Source organism: Mustela putorius, unplaced genomic scaffold (assembly GCF_011764305.1).
Source record: "Mustela putorius furo isolate JIRA1106 unplaced genomic scaffold, ASM1176430v1.1 tig00003853_pilon_pilon_pilon, whole genome shotgun sequence".
Taxonomy (NCBI): Eukaryota; Metazoa; Chordata; class Mammalia; order Carnivora; family Mustelidae; genus Mustela; species Mustela putorius.
The window spans coordinates 43,750,637-43,772,507 of NW_025422005.1; the positions used below are offsets into that span (position 1 = coordinate 43,750,637).

The following is a 21,871-nucleotide window of genomic DNA, read 5'->3' on the forward strand; positions in this document are numbered from 1 at the left end:
CTTGGCAGAGGAGAGAGAGCACTGGCCAATGGGTCTGGGGCTGGGGTTCAAGTGTGCATCTGTCATCAGTTTGTTGCTCTACCATGCCCAAGTCCTGCTCTCTTGCCTCGGTTTCCCAGTCGCAGAACTGGGGATTGGGAGAAGGTGGAGAGAAGGTGGAGAGACAGCTGAAGCTTTCTGGTTGAGCTCCAAGCCTCCCAGGTCTTTGAGCTGCAGACCTGGCCCCAACCTCAGCCCTTGTGCTCCTGGTGGTAATGGAGTCACCCATTTGGGACTGAGGTAGTCATATCACTCCTGTGAGTTTACTCAGCTCAACAACGAACCTAAGCGTATCTTGTGTGCCAAGCTCAGAGCAGGGCTATAGGGCTGAATTAGATGCGGTTCCTGCTGTAAAAATTCCAGAGCTGACTTATGACCCAGAGAGAGGAGAACAAATGTAACACAGTGGGTCGCAATGCCCTGAGAGCACTCCTTGCATAGAAGAGAGTGAAAAATGACAGTTGGAAGGATTTGACAAGATTCCCTGGAGGAGACACTTTTGAGGCAAACACTTGGGACAGAAATTGCAGGAAAAAGAGCCAGCAGAGGAATAGTACATACAAAGGCACAGAGGTAAGGCCCTTTGGGCAGGGAGACCAGTACCCGCTGGGGAGGGAACAGGGGTAAAGTGATGGGAGGAGTTTATCACAGGCCTACCTCTAGACCAGAGATGATGGATCTTCGAGGAAGGGCTTTGTCCCAGAAGGCAGAACACAACAAAGGCAGGTCTGGTCCAAATCCTGGCCCTTCCCATATTTATCTGTGACCTTGTTCAGTGGCTCAGTGTCCTCATCCGGCAAATTGAGGATTATAGTGCCTACTCTTCAGGGCTCATGAGGAATTTAGTGAGCTTACATGTATGAATTGCCTTGCACATAGGAGATGGTCCTGAAAATGGGGTTTCCTTTCTCTCTTTGTCTTTTGTCCAGTATGCAGATACCCCTGAAAGAAACTCTAGCGTGTGTATGTTGGTTAATTATACAGTTAGTTATGGATGAGAATGTCAGAAAGAGTTTACTAGAAAGGTTCAACAGGAGTAGGAGGCAATGGAGGCAGAAATACACAAACTGGCGGCAGGTAAAGTAAGGCAAAGCAGCACACTGGGGAGCCTGGGGACATAGACAAACTTCACCAGCTTCCCAATTTTGCCAGCAAACTGCCTTGAATTCAGTTTGTTTGGGGAAGTGTGAGGAGAAAGAGTTGCTTTTCTGGCCTAGGGAAGGGTAAAGGTCACAGTTGTGGGGTTTGAAGGACGTGGGGGAGGAGGGGACAGGGCTGTGGAGTCAGCTGCGGCACTCTGCTGCAGTGGGGGTAAGAGGAAGGAAGAGAGAGAGGTCACCACCCACAGCAGTGAGCCATGGTGAACCATGAGATGGAGTTTGGGGGCTTTGGGGTGGTCTCACTGCCCAGACGTCACAGATTTCACTTTTGGTGTTAGAGCATTATCCTGATGGATATCACTTGCCCCCACGTGTTGGGTGGGACACAAAAACCCTTAACATATAAACCCTTAATGCTTTAGCATTAATCAGTTTATTAGTATTTTTCCAAACCTGTAAAATGCTGACAGTAAGTCTGAAGTACAGGGGTGGGAGGCTGGGCGGTGGGACTTTGGGTGAGTCATCCCCTTCCAGGAGGCCTCAGGATTCTCATCTAATGGGATTGGCATGCATGATCTCTAAGGACTTCACTTCTCAGTCTGTTCTCCATCTGTCACTGGAGATATGAGAAGCAATGCAGGGGTGCTGGCCTTTCCCTGGTAACGTCTGAGGGTCAGGGATAGGAGCAAAGCAATCGGTATTAACTCTCCAAAGAAAGGAAAAAAAATGAAAAATAAATCATAAACCATTATGGGGGTCCTGCCATCGCAGGTATGAACAACGAGCATTCCCAGAGTCTGGCAAGATCTTCATCTGGAATTTTAGGTTAAATTGGCTCTTGTAGGTAGGGCCACAAGAATCCAACTTGGTGTTTCTAAGATTTACTGACGATTAGAGCCTAAGTCTTTGACAATAAAGTTCCATATCTAGGACTCTATGACTACGAGTTCACGAGTGTAAAATTCCAAAACTTTCTTCACTCTTTTTGTGGAAGGATCACGACCAGGTGCAGGTAGCACTTGCTGATAGGTGGGGAGGGGGCCCCTAGGTTCTCCTAAGAACGGAGAAATGAAGCAAAGATTCTACTGGATGGGCTTTAGGTCAGGGACTTTGGGGGCCTTTCAGACCGAGCTGGCCAAAGATGAGGACTGCTGGAAGACCGCTGGGCAGGTGGGCAAAAGGCCTGCGCGGCCACGTGTAGGCTGTCTTGCCCTTACCTGCTCACCATTCAGCTTTCCCTTGCTCTTGAATGGCTTTTCTGGCTGTGGGACCTGGAGACCCACTCCAATCAATTTATGTAAAGGCGGCTTTTGATAAGGGTAGAATGTGGCTCACAGCAATCCCAAGATAGGATCTCAGGCCTCAAGGATGGCGCACCGGGGCTAAAAAGCCGCCAAAACGGAGACAGTTACCTTCTGTATCTTGCATCCATCTTACTTTTTCTGCGTATTTGTACAATTCAGTGCTTCATATAGCAGCTTCCCCAGTGGCCTCTTGCGTCTGCTTCAGCCTTCCCTGGTCGCCGGAATCATGCCTTTGTAGCTTGGTGGGCATGCCACCTGACCCTCGCGTCTCAATCGCCGGGTCCCAACGTCCCAACTCCCGCAGGAGGATCTAATTGGCTCTGCTCACCAGCCAGCCTATGGCAGGGCAGGTCCGTTTTGAGCGCCCAGTCAGCTGCAGGTGGGGCGGGGCTTCGTCGCCCTTTAGAGGGAGAAGGTGCGGCGGCCCGGAGGCCCACTCCCGACGTCGCCGTCCTGCTCCATGGTCTCGAAGAGCAGCCGCACCAGCGCCGGCCGTCCCTGGGCCACCAAGGCCCGGGCCAGCCCCAGCACCTCGCCCGTGTGGCCGCGCCACACGCGCTGCAGCTCCTGGCGCAGGCGCGCCGCGGGGTACTTGCCCTGGGCGCGGCGCAACCACGTGTCCACGTCGCGGCCCAGCTCGGCGTCGCTCAGCTGCGCCTGCCTCCACTGCGCCAGCAGCGCCTCGAGCAGGCAACCGAAGCCCTCGGTGTGGCTGGAGCCCGCGTCGTCCAGCTCCACGGCACGCTTGAAGCAGGCCGCCGCGTTGGCCTCCTCGCCCTTGATGCGCAGGCACTTGCCGCGCAGCAGCTGCAGCTCGGGCAGCGTGGCGCCCAGCTCTGACTCGCCGGCCTTGGCCAGGAAGACCAGCGCCTGGTTCAGCGCCGCCTCGTCCACCGCCAGCAGCTCCTGCACAGCATCCACACCCATGTAGTAGTAGACCTGGGCGGGGAGTGGGGCGGGGAGCGGTGAGCCTTTCTTCCTGGGCATTCCGCTCGCATACTTGCTTTCAAAAAAAATTCCACTTGGACATTCCCACCCTCCCTCCAACAGTTCTCGACAAATGTTGGTCCCGCCCTGGGAAAAGGAGAAGACATACATAGCGATTCCAGTGCCAGCCTCACCACTCTTGGCCATATAATCTTGAGCCAGGTACTCTCTATCAGGCCTCAGTCTTATCGCATGTAAAATTATGATATTGTCACCTCCTGGTAATCATTTCCTTGCGCCCAGAAGGCACTTTGGATAAAGACTAATAGCCCTCACTTCCTGAGTGCTTTAGAAAGAGCCTGGCCCTGTTCTAAATGCTGTATGTGCATCTTCTCCTATAATCCGCACCATGGCTGTAGGACGTGGGCAGGGTATCGGGTGGTGGTGGGGTGGACAGCTATATTTCTCCCTGTGTCCTCAGTGCCCAGGCTTGCCTTGGTAGAGAATAAATAGGTTTTTAGTAAGCCATTGGGTACTCAAGCCAAGAGGCTGCCTTACCTGGCCGATGTCCAGGTAGGTGTTGAGGCTTGGGCACACCTTGACCACTTCCTCCAGGTCGGCCTTGGCACAGGACAGGTGGTCCCTGTCAGGCATGCCCCCGAGCCCCATCTTGGCTCGCTCCAGGTCGTGAAGGTAGGCTCTGAGGTGGATCTGCCGTAGAGAGTTAGTTCAGGGTTGATGCTCCCAGCAAGGGCTTCTTCCCTCCCTTCTACCTTAAATGATGCCGGTTTTTTTTCTCCACAGCAACTCAGGGAAGTTCTATGGTGGAGAAGGCCCCTGAGACTGGGACCCCAGAGTCCTAGGTCCTAGCTCTGTGCCAGCTAATGACATCTTTCTGGGCCTTAGTTTCCCTGTCTGTATAATGAGGGGGTTGGATGAAGTTAAGAGCCCCTCATTCCTTTAGCAAATATGTACTGAGTACCCATCCTATGCCAGGCCCAGTGCTAGATACTGGGCATGCAGTGGTGACAAGTGGCTATGAAAAAATAAACGGGGCGGTGGGCTAGAGGGGACTGGGGGAGGGGGCTATTCTAGATAGGATGGCAGCACCGATTTTGTGAGAGTCCACATAAGCAATTTGGAAGGAATGGAAGGTGGCCCCAATGTACAAGCATCAGATTATAAATGATTCCAGACTCTCACCTTCATCCCCACCCCTCTTTTCCTGCCATATTTGGAGCATTAAAAAAAAATCTAGAGGTTCAGAAGGGGAGGCACGAGAAGGAGGAAATAGGTAAAAAGGGCTCATTGTTGCCGAAGGTCTTAATGCTCTATAGCCAACTGGGTGGGCTCTGGTTCCAAGAGAGCATCATAAGGTGGGGGAGGGGGGAGCTCTGGCTTTGGAGCCAGTTGGACTTGGCGGAATTCCAGCCCCTCTCTGCTCCCCTTAATAGCATGTGCTGTTCAACCTCTGTGAGCCTTATTTTCCACATTTGAAAAATTAGAATGCTGCTCTCTTCCTTGGAGAGTGCCCATGATGATTGAGAGAACATACTCTAGCCAAGATCTAGCCTATGCTAGGTGCTCAGCTCATGCCCTCATTCATTCCACAAATATTGATCGAGAGCCTGTAATGTGCTAGCACTGTTCCAGGCACCCAGGATGCAGTAGAGAGCAAAACGGCAACATCCCCTGCCCCCACGGAGCATATATTTTAGTGTGGGAGTGAGAAAGACAATATGCATGGTAAATGAATAGTATGTTGGGGAGTAGTAAGCACTAAGAAGAAAAAGTAAACCAAGGAAAGAGGACATAAAATGGTGAGAAGTTGACATTTTTGGTAAGATGGTGCTAGAAGCTTCCTTTCTTCAAGACCTCCAGGAATCGAGGAAGGAAGCCAATCAGGGAGAAGAGCATTCCAGCCAGAAGTCATGACCCATACCTTACAGTTCAGGGAATGGGGTATTAGAGAAGTGACTTGTCCCCAGTCCCAGAGTAATAGCTTGAGGGGCCAGATTTCAACCAAGGTCAGTCAGCCTGTACAGAGTGCTGACCGAGTAGAGGCTGGACGTCATTGACCAGGTGGTTGTAGCGTGGTGCCTGTAGCAGGTGGGAGCCTCCTTCATTCTTTCACTCAACAACCTTACAGAACACAAAACTTGTGTCTCGATGACTCCTAAGTTCCTTTCCGCCGGGGAAGGCTCACTCTGTGACCTTTGGGCTCTGGTAACACAGTCTTAACCCCTGGCCTGTGTTCTCTGATTCCTGGTGGCAGGGTGAGGCAGAGCCTGCAGGCTGACTCACCTTGGCCCTAGTGCAGTATGCCTGCCAGTTGAGCTCTGGATCCCGTAGGCTATCCAGAGCCATGTTGCAGGTTCCAATGGCCATATCCTGCTTTCCTAGGAAGTGGAAGATTTTGGCCAGGCGATTCAGGATGGTGGGGTGGTCCTTGGCTATCTCAATGGCCTAGGGAAGGGAGAAAGGATAAAAGCAAACTATTTGGGTTATTTGCCTGACCTGTAGGTCTCCCATCTCTGGATAGGGCCGTGTCACTACAATGCTCTGATTCCCTAAATCCACCTGCCAGTAAGTTTGGACATACCATGGAATCCAACACTTTAGAGGACAACTCATGGGCACTCAACTCCCAAGAGCCCGACTCCCATGCTCTCTGCCATGTTCATGTGTCCTGTCCAGTGAATCCCTGCATACCCCAGGCAAACCTCTCTTCCTCAGACACATCCAGTGTATGCTCCCCCAGTTTCCCAGGGCTGTTGGAATGAGGGTCAGAATCAGTCTTTTACCTCCCCCATACTTCTATAGCAGTGTTTCTATCGGGGCCATAGCACCTCCTCTCTCTACTGTTACTGTCCACTGCCTGTCCTGTGTGTTTCTGCCTCCAGGATAGTGAACTCCTGCAGGGACTCATCTCTGTGCCAGGGCATGGGATAGGATCTTAAGGAGGGGTGAAGGCTCGTGTTTGTTAAATTAGACACAACTCTCAGAATCCTCATGAACCAGCGCTTCTATTCTGTTTTAAGATCTCTCATCAAGGACCTGCTCATTAATCTACCCACCAGCAAATATGAGGGATGAGCCCCATGCAGGGCACTGTGCTGAGTGCACACAGGTCAATGGATATCACACGGTGCCTGGCCTTCAGGAAAGACTTCAAAACTGAGCTAAGTGTGGGAACTACCACATAAGCAAGGTGCCCAAGAATGAGGCTTGAACAGCACTTTACAGTTTACAGTGAACTCTTTCAAACACTATTTCCTCTGAGTCTCTCAATGACCTAGAAGGTAGATGACATCATTAACACATAATGAGGTGCAGAGATGGAAGTGACTTGCATAGGGTCCCATGGCCCGTAGGCAGTGCTGGCACAAGACCCCAGCTAAGCCCATCTACTTTCCACTATGTTACTGGGGGTGGGGAGGGACAGTGAGAACCATGTCCCGAAAGGGAGAAGTCTGGGTATGTCTGAGACATGGTGAAGAGCTTAGAAGATGGCTGGAGAAGCAGGATCGGGGACTGGGTGTGGAGAGGGTCTGGTTCTTTAGCAAAGAGGAACGGTGACAAATATCACTGTTGTTTTAAATGAAGAGAGGAGGGAGATCCAGGTCATGCACTTGGGGGAGGGCACGCGGTGGCGGATGGAGATGGGACACCACCCAGAGAAGCAGCGGGTTCCAGGAGCAGAGGCTGGGGGATCACGCTCCATCCCAGTTTGGAGAGTGGGTGTGGCCAGGGGACATACCTTGCCAAAGCAGTCCAGGGGATCCGTTCCCGAGTACCCGCAGTCGTGGACACCCATGGGGGTGGTGGAGAAGGTGTCCTTCCTCTCCAGCAGCATCCCGAGGTAGCACCAGGCTAGAGCTGGGGGTGAAGTGTGGGAGAGGGGGGTCTAGGAAGCAGCGGGGTGGAGAAAGGGAGGGGGCCTACGAAGAGGAAGGGTCTGTGGCAGGAAATCACTGAGCAAGGTGCAAGGTGCCTGTGTTCGGTGGGAAGGTGCCTGCATTCTGTGAGATGAACGAATGAGTATATGGGACAGAGGGTGAGAGAGAGACAGGATGTCCCCAAAGGAAGACGATGCTAGAGGTGGGGACAATGACAGTGACAGGCACGGCTGATGACAGGTAAAGGGGGAGCCAGGAAGCCCTACCTTGGTGGTAGGGGTCCGAGGACTTGAGCACCTGCCGGAGCAGGGCCAGGGTGCGGTTGAAGGCGGGCAGCCTCTTCTGCTCCTCGCTGCCCAGTTCCAGGAAGATGCCATCTAGCCTGTGGCCAAGAAGGGGATGTGGGTGGCTGGCACCCATCCCAGCTGTCCCCAGGGTGCTATGAGCAATCCCCAGGCCAGTGGCATGGAGGGGAACTTGGGGAGCCCTTGCCACATACATGGACTCAGCCACCTCTTCCCCGGATCCCAGGCCACACCTTACCCTCCCGCTGTCCAGTCCCTGGCTCCCCAGCCTGACCTGATGAAGAGCGTTGTCATGGTGAAGTACCAGCCCCTTTTCTCCTCCGTGGGGATCTAGGAAAGCAGAGCATGGCCCGTGGTGCTGTTACTGAGGCCCGCAGGCCATTGTTCACAGATTCCCACACTTGTCCTGAACCCCAAGAAGCAGGAGGTACGCCTCTGTTGTGGTCCTGGATCTGCCACTGGTGGCCGGGTAACCTGGGGTGAATCACCTCACTTTTCTGACTGTACAGGTTTTGATGAGATAATCCATGTGAATGCCCTCTGTAAGGTGCCCATCACGGGGCAGGAGGGGAATACACTTCTGCCCTCCATCTTGCTTTCCAAGCTAGGCTCCCCTCTCCCTGGGTCCCCAACCTGTGCCCTGGGATACCCCCATTCCAGTGCCCGCCTGTCACCGGTCACCTTCACTCTCCCCCACTGTCCACTGACTTCTCCCCGCTTTAGCGCCACCCCTCAGCTTCCTTTCTTCCTGAGAAAGCCCTTTTGGGCTTGTTGATGGAGTTCAGCCGCAGCCCAGGACCCCCCTGAATGGTTTTCCCACTGTTATTCTTGCCAGCCTCGCCAGGCATTTAGACTGACTTGGGCACCAGATAAAATATTTATGCTGTTATTTATGGGAGTAGCTGCTGCTGCCTCGGGAAGGAATTTTAATGAAAACCAATAAAACCCCTAGTGCATATCGGCAGCTCTGTTTCGGGCTCTGGTCCCTCCCTCCACATTCGTCTCCTGGCATGGATCTCCAGGCTGGATTCTGCACTCACCGCCCCCCGCCCACCACGGCCTCCTTAGCTCAGGAGCTCATCATTCCTTCACCCCTACTCCCAGCATCTGGGTGAATGCACTCCAGCCAGCATTCCTGGGCATCTGTGGTGTGAGGCCCTGTGCTGAGTGCTATAGGGATGCAGCACTGAATTGGACCTGCATCCTGGCCCAAATGGGGTCACAACCTAGCTAGGAAAACAGGTCCAGGCATAAATAATAGAGCTTGACTGGGTGACCGTCATGTGCAAGGATCCCGACACCCACCCTCTCAATCTCTCAACTACTTATTGGGTAGGTATCATTTGCCTTTTACAGATGAACATATTGAGGCTCAGAGGGGTTAAGGGATTTGCCTAAGGTCACACAGCACATAAGTGTCAGAGCTGGAACTTGAACTCCCTTTGTGAGGGTCCAAAGCCCAATGCTCTGCTTACCACACCAGGTTTCCTGTAACACTAGTAAGAGGCCAAGTCTGAACAAGGCCATGAGAGAGATGTGGGAAGATGCACTAGGATGGGGAGGCCACTCCCAGCCAAAAGACTCTAAGAGGGTCTCGCGGAGGAAGGTCCTGCTGTCAGGTGAGTCTTGAAGAGCAGTGGTATTTCAGAGGGTGGGGTGGGGGCCAAGGGCATTCCGGATGGAGGGCTTAGTGTGGAGACACGGGGTGCACCTGGTGTGCATGGAGCATGGAATGTGTGAGTGGGGCGTGGTGGGGAGAAAATGTCCGCAAGTTATGCCGCAGGTGGTCTGGGGAGACTGTGGATGAGCTTGGAGGGAGAAGAGAGAGAGGGGGTCCTGGGAGTCCAGTCCCACTGAGAGGTGTGACTGCCCATCGGGGCAGGGTCTTGACCCAGGGCTCAGGCCAGAGCCCCCAGAGGAGTCCCCGCTAAGCACATTTCTTAGCCACTATTCACCCAGTACCTTCTCTGTTTGGCCCAGTCTGGGCACAATGGGGACAGGAGAGGAAAGGCCGGTCCACCTTTAGGAGCTCCCAGTCTGGGGCAAAAGCCTGATCATACCACAGTGCAAGCGGAAGGAAAGCCAGGGGTTATGGGAGGAAGTGCCCTGCACAATACAGGAGTGCCCACAGAGCTTCGAGAGGAGGGCTTGCTGGAGCAGGCTTCTCCAGGACAAGGAGGAACCGTCCAGGTGGACACCATGAGAGAAGACAGCAGATGGAGGAACATCGTGTGCCTAAGCTCAGTTGGAGGTGAGGGAGCACGGCATGTTGTAAGGGGGGGGAGAATCAGGAGGGACCCCCGAGTGCCTGGCTCAGGCCCGGGGATTCTTGTGCAGGGCAGTGGGAAGCCATAGAAAGGGCAGTGCCCAGATCCAGTGTGTTTTACATTCATACCACCTTGGACAGTCCTCCTGTCACATAGGTGGGAATATACACATAGGGCTTTGGCTGGGGACAGGGCTGTCTGGAGTGGAGGGCAGCAGTTGCCAATGGCATCCTCAAGACTTCAGTGGGGAACATTTGCTAAAGCAAAAGCCTAGGATGGGCTGCTAGGATAACCATACCTGCTCTACCTACATGGCACTTGGGACATAGGAAGGGGGGACTCAGAGTCATGGGGCCACTACCGTGGGCCACACTGGCCAAAGACCGAGACATAATGTCAGTGTGTGATTGTGTGAAGTGCCTCAGGCTTCCTGGCTGTCTAGAGGGATGATCTTGTGACCTCTGGGCACATACCCACTTTGAGGTTAGCCAAGCTGAGTCCTGGTGGGGAGAAACGGAAACCGCTGCCTCATTCAGCCTTCCGACAAGGAGCTATGGCCATGAGTGCGAGCAGAAGCTCAGATGGCCAACAGACCTGACCATGTGAGGCGGGTGACCCCGGACAGATGAGTTACCTCTCGGAAGCTGTGTCCTTATCTGCAAAGGGGATAATAATATGGAACTCGCAGGCATTGTGAAGGCAGTGTCCAGCCCAGGGTACATGCTCCTTAAGTGTCGGACCCCTTTCTCCTGGCTTGGGTTAGAGCTGAGCAGGCTTGGGGGAGTCCAGGAGGCTGTGCTGTCCATTGGGCTCATTTCATATCCCTCTGGGGCAATGACCTCTCAGGATCCCAGAGGGGTCCTAGCTCATCCCGTTCTCCACTGCACCCTGCACCCACCCACGTGCTACTACGGCCTCGGATTCCCTGTGTGGGTCCCATGCACCTTTCACCCCTTCACAGACCCCCAGTGTTGGAGAGTCACGTGGTATCCTCAGGGATCTCCCTGTTCCTCTTGTTTGGCATTTAAGCCACAAGAAAGTAAGTTATGTGCCCAAATCACAGCTAGTACCAGAGAGAGCTGACGCCCCAATCATGCCTTCATCATCCTAGCCCCAAGCCTTGTCCTCAGCACTGTTTCCTTGATCACTCTCATTCTCCCTCTGAGAACACCGAGACCACAGAGGTGAAGCAACTTACCCAGTAACACGCTAGTTAGTATCAGGGCTAAAAACCCATTGGTATCCTTGAGTAATTCAAGAGCCTGGTTGTGGTTTGCACTACGCGGGCAATACTACCACCTGGTGGCGATATGCCTGAATTGCAGGGTGACTCCAATCTCCTGGTTCCCTTCAACTTGAAGGCTAAAACAGATTTTCAGAAAAGTCGCTAGCTGAGTGACCGCTCTGTGACAAATCCCAAACGTAGTCCCTCCTCAGATTCTGCCAAAGAGTGACATTTGCAAGAGGGCTTATGGGGTTGCAGATTCGGACTGGAGTGAGTGGCCCAAACAGATCTAGCCTGAGGCCTCTCCTGCCATGAGCTTTAATCCTCTAACCCCATGATGAAGCTGGTGGGCGCCATGCCCTCTGCCATAGGCTCCTGGCCGGAAAATGGGCTGTCTCTTTAAAAATCCTTCCGGTTGTAACTAAAGCAGCAGCTGAGGTTGTTACCAGGGGCAACCTGGCAAGCTACCGTGTTAAATTAAATTAAACAGGCCTCTGGTTCCCCTCTTTCCTCCTAGAGAAGGGAGGGGCTGTTCCACCTCTCTCCTAGAGAATAAAATTGCCCTGAAACCTCTTAGAGCTGCAAGGCTCTCACTTCTAGAGTTGATAGCTCCCAGAGGCAAGGTGGTGGAGGCAGCCTGGGAGGCCTGGAGAGGGCTTCTAACAGAGAAGGCATGTTCCCCAAGGGGCTGCTGGGTGTGGGCTCTGGGCAGCACACCACCCTTTCTCTTGTTGGGTCCTTCAAAACCCTTCGAACTGGGGGTTCCGGGGTCTGGAGAGGGAGCCTGCCCAGGCTGCAGGCTGGAAGGGGTCTCACATTAGGTCACCACTCCATGGCAGATCCGGGGGAGGGAGCTGGGCAAGGCCCAGGCACCAGCGCTGACCCTCAAGTGAAATCCTCAAACCCTGGGACTCACTGAGTAAGGCGCAGCCCTCAGGCAAGGGGTTCTCAGGACATTTCCCTGCTCCCTGGGTGGGGGCCGCTGTTGTTATCTCCCTCACTTGAGAGAGCAGGAAGGCTTGAAGAGGCAGAGGCTTGCCCACTTAATCTGACACTTCAGGCCAGGTTTCTCTGACTTCAAGTTTGTGTTCTTCCCGCAACATCCAGCTGCAAGGGTTTGCACAGCGTTTACCCTTTACAGAGTGGACACACACAGATGCCATTTGGTCCTCAGACCATCCTGTGTGGATTGTAAAGTTACTCTCTTAGCACAGTTGGGAAAACTGAGATGTGACTATGTCAGGGCCTGTGTAAGCCCAGAATGAAACCTGGAAATTGGCTCTTTTCAAGAATTTCAGGAGAAGATCTTTTAGTATACCAATGAGTAATGAATTTTTATGCCTCTGTACAGGCTATAGAGAGACCTTGCTGGAAAATAATTGCCTTGCAATTTGAATGTTGCTCCTGATGATGTTGTACCCTCCATTTCTGATTCCTGAGAGTGGAACAGTTCTCCTTCGGGAGAGGGAGGATTTGAAGGAGCAAAGAGCATGAACTCTCCATTGGGCGTTAGCACATCCGGGGAATGGATCCTCCCAGCAGCCTGAGAAGGTGAAATGTACCTGCCTCCTTTCCTGGGTGAGGAAACAGCCCAATAAAAAAAAAAAAAAAAAAAAAAAAAAAAAAAAAAAAAAAGCTACCACCCCGCCTCGTAGCCCTGGGTGGGAGTGCCAGGATTCAAGTTCACATCTGCTTCCCTCCAATGCCCCTGTTCTTTCCACCTCATCACGCTGACCCTGTGAGGGCTGAGGCTGCAGAAATCAAAGTCACGAGGTGGCAGGCCTCGGGAGTGCGTTCTTCCTGCACGACTGGAATGTCCTCACTGGAATGTCCTCGTGATGACAGGCAGCAGCCTCCTGGCTCTGCACACCGAGCCCCGCCCCCACCCCACCTGTGGGACGTGCACCAGAAAGGGCAGGGTTTTCCCTCCCCTCACCCAGCTCCTGTCACAGGGGTTGTCGAGATAAACAGGGATGGGATGGCCCATTCCTGCCTCTGCCTCCCCCGGGGCTCCTGGAAAGGCCCCCACCTCAGTCTGGGCCTCAGTTTCTGCATCCACAAATGGGATGATCCCACTTCCCCCTCCTGTGTCACAGGCAGGTTGGTGGGGGCGGTCAAGGTGACTGGTGGGAGGGGTTTGAAGGGGTGGCACTGTGCCATGGTAGTAAGCCACTCTGCCTCCCTGTCCTGGCTTCTCTGGATGGTCTTCATGGAATTTAAGATTTGAGCAGACTGACCACAGCTTCCCATTCTCACTGCCCTTCTGATCCTAGGTCTGTCATGTCACCGAGGAGAGTCATTTTTCCCTGCTCTGGTTGCCTAGACTTGCAGAACTGTATGGAGCCACTTCTCTACCCCACTATCCTTAGGGAAGAGGGACCCTTTCTAGTCCTGGGTCCAAACCCAGCCCTGGAACCAGCAGAGATGGGTGGGTCAGAAGAAGTCTCTTGCCTTCTGTAGTAATAACGGTGATGCCTGAATGTTCTCAGTTCCTCAGTTAGCACATTCGCGGAATGGATCCTCCCAGCAGCCTGAGAAGGTGAAATGTACCTGCTGTGTGTGCCCTTAACATTATTTCCTCCTATAAAAGAGATGGCTGGGCCAGGTGAGGCTAAAGGCAGGCTGGACTCTGGGATCCTACATCAATGAGGAGGGGAAACCCAGTTCTCAAAGTTGCTAGGTACAGAGGGAGAGAAGCCAGCCTCAAACTCAGAAATGTGAGTGGTTCCAAGGGCTCAGAAGGCTGGAGCCAGAGCCCAGGAAAACTGTCCCCCAGCCTGGGCTTTAAGTCCAAGAGACCTGAGTTCAGTTCCTGCCAACCCCTCCTGGCTGTGTGCCCTTGGGCGAGTCACTACTCCTCTCTAGCCTCAGTTTGCTCATCAGTAGAATGGGCTAATACTGGTTCTTGTTTCCCAGCATTTCTGAGAGGACCCGATGAGGTCATCTATGAAAAGCACATGAGTGCACAGTACCTAGCTCACTGTCTAGGGTGATCCATCTCTTTTTTCTCACCAAACCCAATCAAATCACTCAGATTTGTGGGGGCCCGTGCGTGTGTCTCTTTGCAAGCACTATGGAGGTAAAACCCTGCCGCGATCTCCAACTCTTCAGTCCTGAAGATACTGTCCTCCATGTTCTGCAAGCTGTGGTTTCCCAGGAGGTTCATTTCTTCCCCCACTTCTCTGCTTCTCAAAGTCCTTCCTGTCCCTGAGTCACTCTGGCCGCCACCTTAGCCCAGTGCTCTCACTTGACAGGGGAGGAAACAGAGACCCAGGGAGGGAGGGGACTTGCCCACTAACCCACAGTGAGTTGGGGCAGAGCTGGGGCAGGAACCCCATCCTGGCTCCCAACTTGGGAGTGGGGTCCTCCCCAATGCCATTGTTCCCTTCCCAAGCCTGGCTCCCCAGCCAGGCGAGGGAGACCACAGGAAGGGCTGGAGGAAACAGAGTGGGGTCTCTCTGGGAAGGAGAGACCTGGGGCTCCCTTGCATCCTGGCTCCTGGCAGCCCCATCGGGGGATGAGGATGGGAGGCCCGTGACCATCGATGTCTCTGGGGCTGGGCCTTCTGTCTGTGAGCACAGTTACACCTCCCCCAAGCCGGTCAGGCAGGCACCACTGTCTCCATTTCACAGACACGGACACACAGAGAGGCTAGGCAGCTGGCCCAGGGCACCCTGGACATTGCCAGCAGAGCAGGGATCCCCTCCAGGTTGTGGACTCCCATGCAGACCCTCTGACCACACTCACATCAGTGCATCTGCCCTGCACCGTGCACACTGCGCCGCCCCCCCTCCCCCGGGGCCCTGCGGGTCTCATGGCAGCTGTGGTGCTGGAGGAGACGGGGGGGGGGGGGGGGGGGGGGGAGGCTTAGGGAGAGGGGGGCCACGTGGGAGGCCGAAACTCTGTAAGGAGGGAGGTTCTTTACTCCCGGCTCTGGAGCTGGCCTTCCCCATGGCTGCAGCGGTACAGAGGGTATGTGTGTGTGTGTGTGTGTGTGTACGCTTGCGTGCATGCGTGTGCATACCCACGTGTGCGCAGGGGCCCCTGAGGCTTCTGACCAATGGTGCCCTCGATGCCCTCTCTGAGCCTGTCATGTCCTTGGTGTGATGGCAAATCACACTTCTCAACGGGCAGTGTGTCTGTGAGTCTGAACAATGATCAAATGCACTAATGAATATGAAATTCTGAACTCCGGGCCTGGCACCCCTCGTGCTATCCCCCCACACCATAGGCAGGGGGACAGGCCTGAGGGAGTGCACGCGTGTGTGGGCATGTGTGTGTCAAGTCACCGGTATCGGCAAAGGGGAGACAATCAAATATACCGGAGCTAGCTTGGGATAGGGGTATTTTTTAAAGAAACAGAGGTTCAAGTTACCTTATTTAAAAAAAAAAAAAAATAGGGATTTGAAGGCTCAAAGTCCAGTGACTCAGTGAAATGGAATTTAGTAACAGTTACAAAGACCTCTTGGGTGTCCCACCCTATGCTGGACACTGGATGGTGGGGGGGGCTAGAGAGAGGCCCAGGGCACAGGGAGAAGGCTGGGCCTTGACACAGCCTTCCACGTTCTCTCAGTCCTCGTGACCACCCAGTGAGATGGATGCTAGAATCCCATTTTGCAGATAAGGAAACAGAGGTTCTGGGAAGTAAAATGGCTTACCTGGACTACCGTGATGGAGAAAGAATTTTAACCCAGTCTCTCTACCTCCAAAACTCCTAACACGCCCCCTCCCACCACTTTGAGATTTGTCACCAGGAAATCCCCCCATGACTCTGTGTGTGCAAGCCCGCACCTGCGGGAAGGGGGTGATGGCAGGACGACAGAAATGACAGGTAAGAGCAACCTGCCTTCTCACATTGTTGTGACTTGAAGAAAAGCAGGAGGGAGTGAAGAGCTGAGAACAGGAGTAACAAACACCCCCTTACACACATGCGCGCGCGTGCATACACGCTGGGCTTATTTTTGGGTTACGGACGGAATTATTAACTGTACAAGGTTTTCTCTGGTCATTTCAGTTAGCAACGAGCCCTGGTTCTCTAGTCCTTCTTCAGCTTTGAGTACCAGGGGCTCCTCCTTGCCCGAGACAGTCCCAGCCCCAGGCAGATAGAAAAATCTCTCCTAGCGACAGCGCAGGATGGGGCCAGACCACGAGCTGCCCACCCCTGGCTGTCCCCCCACGGGTCAGACCCTCTCAGCAGGAGTCCTACCACCTCCTTCCCTGGCCCCCTTCCTTCCCACCTTCTCCCTCCCACATATAGCAGCCCACCTCCTGTTGCCCGAAGCGTCCTCTGCCCTAGATCTCCAGGACACGGTCCGTGCACAAAATCCCTCACCACCCACCAGCCGTCTGCACTTAGTGCACCCCACCCCCTTCTCTGACCTCCACAGAGACAGCAAAGGCTTTGTTGTCAGACAGGGTGTGGTGGATTCCACTGCCACTTACTAGCTCTGTGACCCTGGGCCAGTTACTGAGCCCAACTATGCCTCAGTTCCTGCTTCTGTGACACAGGATCAGAAGGTTCTTGTGGGGACTGAGATGGAGTCTGGAAGACATGCACAGAAGACGTTCACAGGTATTATGGTGTGTGAAGGTGTGTGCTGTGTGAAGGAAGGCTTCAAGGCAGAGGTGACATCTGAGCGGGGTTTTGAGGGATGGAGTCTACTTTCCAGGCAGGGAGGTATGAGAGAGCACAGCATGTTGGGAGGAGCAGAGGTGGTTTCTGGTTGCTGGGAGGTCAGAAGCAGCTGAAGAGGAGGGCGGGAAGCAGATTTCAGAGACCGAGTCAGCAGTTCCTGGGCCAGCTTCGGTTCTTCCGTGGGAGGCTTCTAGCTGCCCTCTTTCTAAGCCATTCAGCCTTCACTAACACCAGCTCTGCAGGTCCTTGCCCCAGGACCTTCACACACACCACGCCCCTGCTGGGAGTGCCCTCACCTCGTTCCTGCCAGTACACTCCGGCTTCTTCCGGAAGCCTCTGTCACTCACTTGTGCTGAAAGGAAGTGTTCCTTCTCTGAAACTCAGTCATTGTCATTCTACCTCCAGAACTTGGACTGCAAACTCCAATATCTGGAGCGCTCAGGCAAGGGTAAATAAAAGAACAAATGTTTGCTCCTCCCTTTGTCCATGAGCTTCTTAACGACAAGGCCTGGCACACAGTAGGTGTCCCATAAATGTGAAGGTGCTGAGCACCTGCCTCTCAGACATGCCCAGGATTTTCCAGCTTATGGGCACTTTCATCCCGTGATTTGATCGAAGGCAGAGATCACTATGGTTAACGTTCATGAAGCAGACGCCAAGACCAGAGACGAAAAGTGACTTGTCCAAAGCCACACTGCAAAAGCGTGAGAGCTGGGTGATTGAGCCCAAGCCTCCTGCTCTAACGACAATGGAATCATCATTGTTACCCCAACGTGGCCATTTCTTGAGCATCTACTCTGTGCCAGGTGCTTTGCAGTCATGATCTCTTCCAAGTCTCAGATGAAAAATGGGAGCTCCAAATCCCCAACTTTCTCCTGTGACGCAGGCACTGACCAAGGTTGCGTTGACCAGAGACCTGAGGACAGAGCATGGAGCTCGGTGCTGGGCCACTGCCCACCTGAAGCAATCAGTTCCCTCCCTGAAGCCCTGGGCAGCTCTCTGCTTGACATTCCATCCTCTGGGGGTTGCTCATGGTGAGGGTAAGCTGGTGGGGAGGTCGGGGTGGGGGGTGGCCCCCACCATGGCTAGGCTGACCAGTGTTAGGGAGAGAGATGCTGGACCCTGCCTGATCCCTAAGGCTAAATAAACCTCTGCCTCCATGCTCACCTCCTCCAGGAAGCCTTCCCCCAGCCTTCCTGAGAGCAGGAAGGGGCTTTGTGGACCATCCAGTTCCCCCTCTCTCTGCCTCCATTTCACATAGGGGGAAACCACAGCCCAGAAGGGAAGGCCTAGGAGGCCTCCTGGCTCCTAGCTTAGGGCCCTTTATGCCCTCCTCTGTGGCTGGGACCACAGTCAGTACACACTACACTGTCCGTGCCTCCTGCTGATGGCAGCAGGTATTCAGGGCCTCAGGCTCAGGCTTTTAAACAAAACCTGGGTCCCTATGGGCTCCACGGGATGGTCATAGCTAAACCCCCCTCCCTGAGGCAGAGAAGACTCCCCGGGCCTGCCCAGGAGCGGCGGGCGTCATGTCCTATTTGCTGGCTCTGTGCACACTCTTTTCCTAGTGCTTTCCAAGTGTCAGCGCTTTATTATGAAGCCTACCAACTAAGAATGCCCTCCTCTGACGGCGGAGGGAGCCCAGGACATGGGGACCATTATTATCCCAATTTTACAGGGAGGGAAATAGAAGCTCCGTGATGCTGAGGATGGGCTGGAGGGGAGAGAGCGTGGGGGAGTTGGGATTTGATCTGGAGTGTCTGACCTGCAGTCTCCTGTTTTAACCTCTACCCTGTGCTGCTCTCTTGAACTCAAGTCTGTGCCCTCCATCCGGCATCCCCTGAGGCCTGCACTCCACATTTCCTCTCTGAAGCTGGAAGGGGTTTTGGATGGAAAAGGCTCCAAGGGAGTGTGCAGCAGTTTTGTGAATGGAGTCCTGTGTGAAGGCTTGTTGTTATCTAATTATCACCAATCTAAGCCATTATAAAACATCGTGGTTATCAGCTAAACCCTGCCTTCACGGAAAAGTCATGGTATTTCTCTGAACCGTGGTTTCCCTTTCTGTAACAGGAGGAAAACACCCTCTGTCATCCAATGAGATGGCTCCCAGGGATCTCCACCTGGTGTTCGTGTCCTTGTGTAGTGCCATCTCTTTGAGTGTGAACTAGAACTAGTGACTGACTCCCTTCTAGGGAACAGACCATAGCAAAAGTGATAGGATGTCCATGGGGCCAGGACCTCAGGGGGGCTTCTGGCCAACAGCGAGTGAGGAACTGAAATCCTGCCAACAGCCACATGAGGGAACTTGGAAGCACGTGTTCCCCGCAACTGAGCAAGCCTTCAGATGAGAACACAGCCCAGAGGCACCCAGCTCAGCCATGCCTGGATTCTTGGTCCACAAAAACTACAAGGCAATAAATGTTTCTTGTTTTAAGCCCGTAAGTTTTGGAGGGTATCTGTTATGCAGCTATAGGTAACCAATACACCTGGAGTTTTTCTACTCAGTGCAAGGCCCTATTCTGCCCATACAAGTATTCAAGATATATTTATTGAGCACCACTGTGTGCCAGGCACTGTGCCTGGTATAGGGTTTGCAGTGATAAACCAGACAGATGTTATCCCCGCTCTCAAAGACCTCAAGGCTGAACTAAGGACACAGATTTGTGAACGGACAGGGTGAGCAGTGCTGTGGGAGCCTAGGGCAGGCACCTGACCCCCCCTGCAGAAGTTAGGGGAGGCTTCCTGGAGGAGGGGATGCCTGAGACAAACCCAAGACTGGGGAGAACCTTCCGGTCAAAGATGGAGCAGAAGGGCATCATAGAAGGAGGCCAAGGGAGTGGCAAGGTGAGCTGTAAGGAGACTTGCCCACTGTGGGAACACAGGGAAGAAGGCTGTGGCAAAGCATGGCTGGAAGGGAGTACACGGGAGAGAGAAAGCAGAGCGGAAGAACATGGAGGGTCTCAGGTGCCCACTGGAGAGCCTCAGACTTATCTGCCAGGCAGTGGGGAGCTGCCAGGGGTGGAAGCAGCTAACATGGCCGGTAAGACTGAACAAGGTGAAGAAAAGGCAGAAGGGTCAGGCAGGAGGGCAAGGACCCATGCAGGATGATGGCAACTACACCAGTCAGGCAGGAAAGGATGAAGCTGAGCTGGCAGAGGGAGGTTGGGGAGGCGTGGCTAGATCTTAGAGATATGAGCAGGCCCAATGGACAGGGATTTGGGGTCTAAGCAGATGGGGAAGGTGGGGTAAGGGGAAGAGAGAGGAGCTAAGAATGCTACCCAAGTTGTGTTGTGGGGTTGGGTGTGTCATTTACTTGGGTGGTGTGCGCAGGCGCATGGGCATGTGTTTGCTGGGAGAATCAAGACAAGAAGGTGAGCTGGCCAACTCAGAATTTGCAGCGTTGCCAGAAAAGAAACTTAGGCAGGCTGTCCCGCTAGGAAGCAGGTCTCCGCCCTAGCAGAGAAAAGCTACAGGCCAGTCTGGGAGAGGCGCCCTGGCAGGGCATTCCGGAAGCCAAAGGGCCAGGGTTTGGGGACAGTCTGGGTGCGGGCACGTCCCTGAAGACGCTGGGGGCCATGACACCAGCCCTCCCGACCTGGGGACGGGTCACCCACCTGCTGCGCGTAGCCCAGCGCCTTGTCGTACAGCGCGATGCCGGCGGCCAGCACCTGCGCTCGCTCCTCCGGGCTGGTGCAGCCCACGTCGAAGCCGTGCGCGTAGCCCTGCTCCGCCAGGCAGCGCGCCGCACGGAGCTGGGGGTCCCCAGCCGCCTCGCGCTCCGCCAGGCCCATGAGGTCCGCCAGACGCCCGGCGCACGCCTCCTCCTCTTCCTCCTGGCCCAGCCGCCCGTACACGTGCGCCAGGTTGGCCCAAGCGTTGAGGTTGCCCGGGTCCTCGCGGGCCACCTCGAGGAAGCGCTCGCGGGCCTCGCCCAGTTCGTCGAGGTAGAAGGCAAAGGCGCCTAAGAGGTGGCGCACGGCGGGGCGCTGCGGGGCGGCCGCCAGCTCGAGCTCTTGCTGCAAGCCATCCCGCTGCAGCTTCAGGTCCCGGGCGCGGAGCGAGGCCGGCGAGCGCGGCTCGAAGTTCAGCTGCATCTCTAGGTGGAAGTGGCCCGGCAGGTAGTCCAGGTCGTCGATGAGGGCGTCCAGGTCCTCGGCCGTGGCCTCCGGCTCCGCCATGGCAGCCCCGCCGCTCTCCGGACTTCGCCCCAGCCCCGGAGGTTGCAGGGGTGCAGTGGCTGAGGCTCCCCCGGGGGAGCCCCGAGCAGAAGGCAAGGGGCAGCGCGAGCGCGCGAAGGCCCAGTGTCCAGCCGCCTCCGGGTCCCGGGGCGCCTCCCTCTGGTGGGAGGGTTTGAGCGTCGCGCCCTGGGAGCGCCCTGTGGGCGTGTCGGGCTTTCGCTGCTCAGCGGCTCTTAGACACCTGCATTACACAACCAGGTGTGCCCGAAATACAGGTGCATTGTCAAGTGCAGGGCGCTCAAACCGTGGTGCAGAGCGAAGACCTGTTTTTACTCTCTCTGCTCAGCTGATGCGGAATCAGGTTTAGGAAATAAGCACTTGCCCAGGTCACAGAACTCCGGCTGTGCCCAAGCAGCCCGGAACCCAGCTGGCTGAACCCCAGGCAGGCCCTTTCATCCGTGGGCGCTCCTCCACGATCTCTGCGTGTGCTCGCTAGTGACTGGGAGGGTGGGGACTGGCCCTTCCAACGGACTGTGGAAACCCCCTCACTCTTGCTTCTTCTCCCGTCCTCTCCGAAGTTCCTGGGCTCCCCTTCCTCCGAGGGGAGCCTGCCACTTCTCCTTAGGCCTCCTTAGGCCATGATTTATCAGGCTGCCCCACTTAGGATTGCCCTGACTCTTCTCTGCTCTGCAGCTGGCCACCGTGGGGAAAGACTGGGGCTCCATGTGCTTGTTCTAATCTTTTTTCTTCATCCCTAATAACCTGTGACCTTCCTAATTGTGCATCACTTCATAATTTCACACTTCATGCTTTCCTCATCTGTGACATGAGGGTCACATTCTCTCCCCCCAGGGGTAAGGTAGATATCTGGGGGTAAATCTGGTAAATGTCACTCCGTGTAACTATCAGCTCCCGCTCCTCCGCCTTGGTTCCCTCTCCATCCTGTATAGCACCTGTGGTCCTGCTAGTCTCCGAGGACTGATACTGGTTCC

General features: G+C 54.6%; 1 protein-coding gene across 1 annotated transcript; it reads right to left on the bottom strand.

The window, feature by feature from the left end:
* Positions 1–1,553: 1,553 nt before the first annotated feature.
* On the bottom strand, positions 1,554–21,052 carry TTC22 (tetratricopeptide repeat domain 22). Its single transcript, XM_004751610.3, has 7 exons — positions 20,316–21,052; positions 7,849–7,904; positions 7,536–7,651; positions 7,131–7,249; positions 5,675–5,836; positions 3,929–4,081; positions 1,554–3,382 (listed from the first exon to the last, which is right to left on the bottom strand). The coding sequence occupies exons 1-7, from the start codon at positions 20,877–20,879 to the stop codon at positions 2,846–2,848; spliced, it is 1,707 nt and encodes a 568-aa protein (XP_004751667.2). The 5' UTR covers positions 20,880–21,052; the 3' UTR covers positions 1,554–2,845.
* Positions 21,053–21,871: the final 819 nt, after the last annotated feature.

Excerpts from the sequence above, each read along its gene's own strand:
- TTC22 (XM_004751610.3), bottom strand. The coding sequence starts at position 20,879 with ATGGCGGAGCCGGAGGCCACGGCCGAGGACCTGGACGCCCTCATCGAC. Across the intron at positions 7,652-7,848 it reads ATGACAACGCTCTTCATCAG|GCTAGATGGCATCTTCCTGG; the intron begins GTCAGGCTGGGG and ends TCTTGGCCACAG. Across the intron at positions 3,383-3,928 it reads CCTACCTGGACATCGGCCAG|GTCTACTACTACATGGGTGT; the intron begins GTAAGGCAGCCT and ends CTCCCCGCCCAG.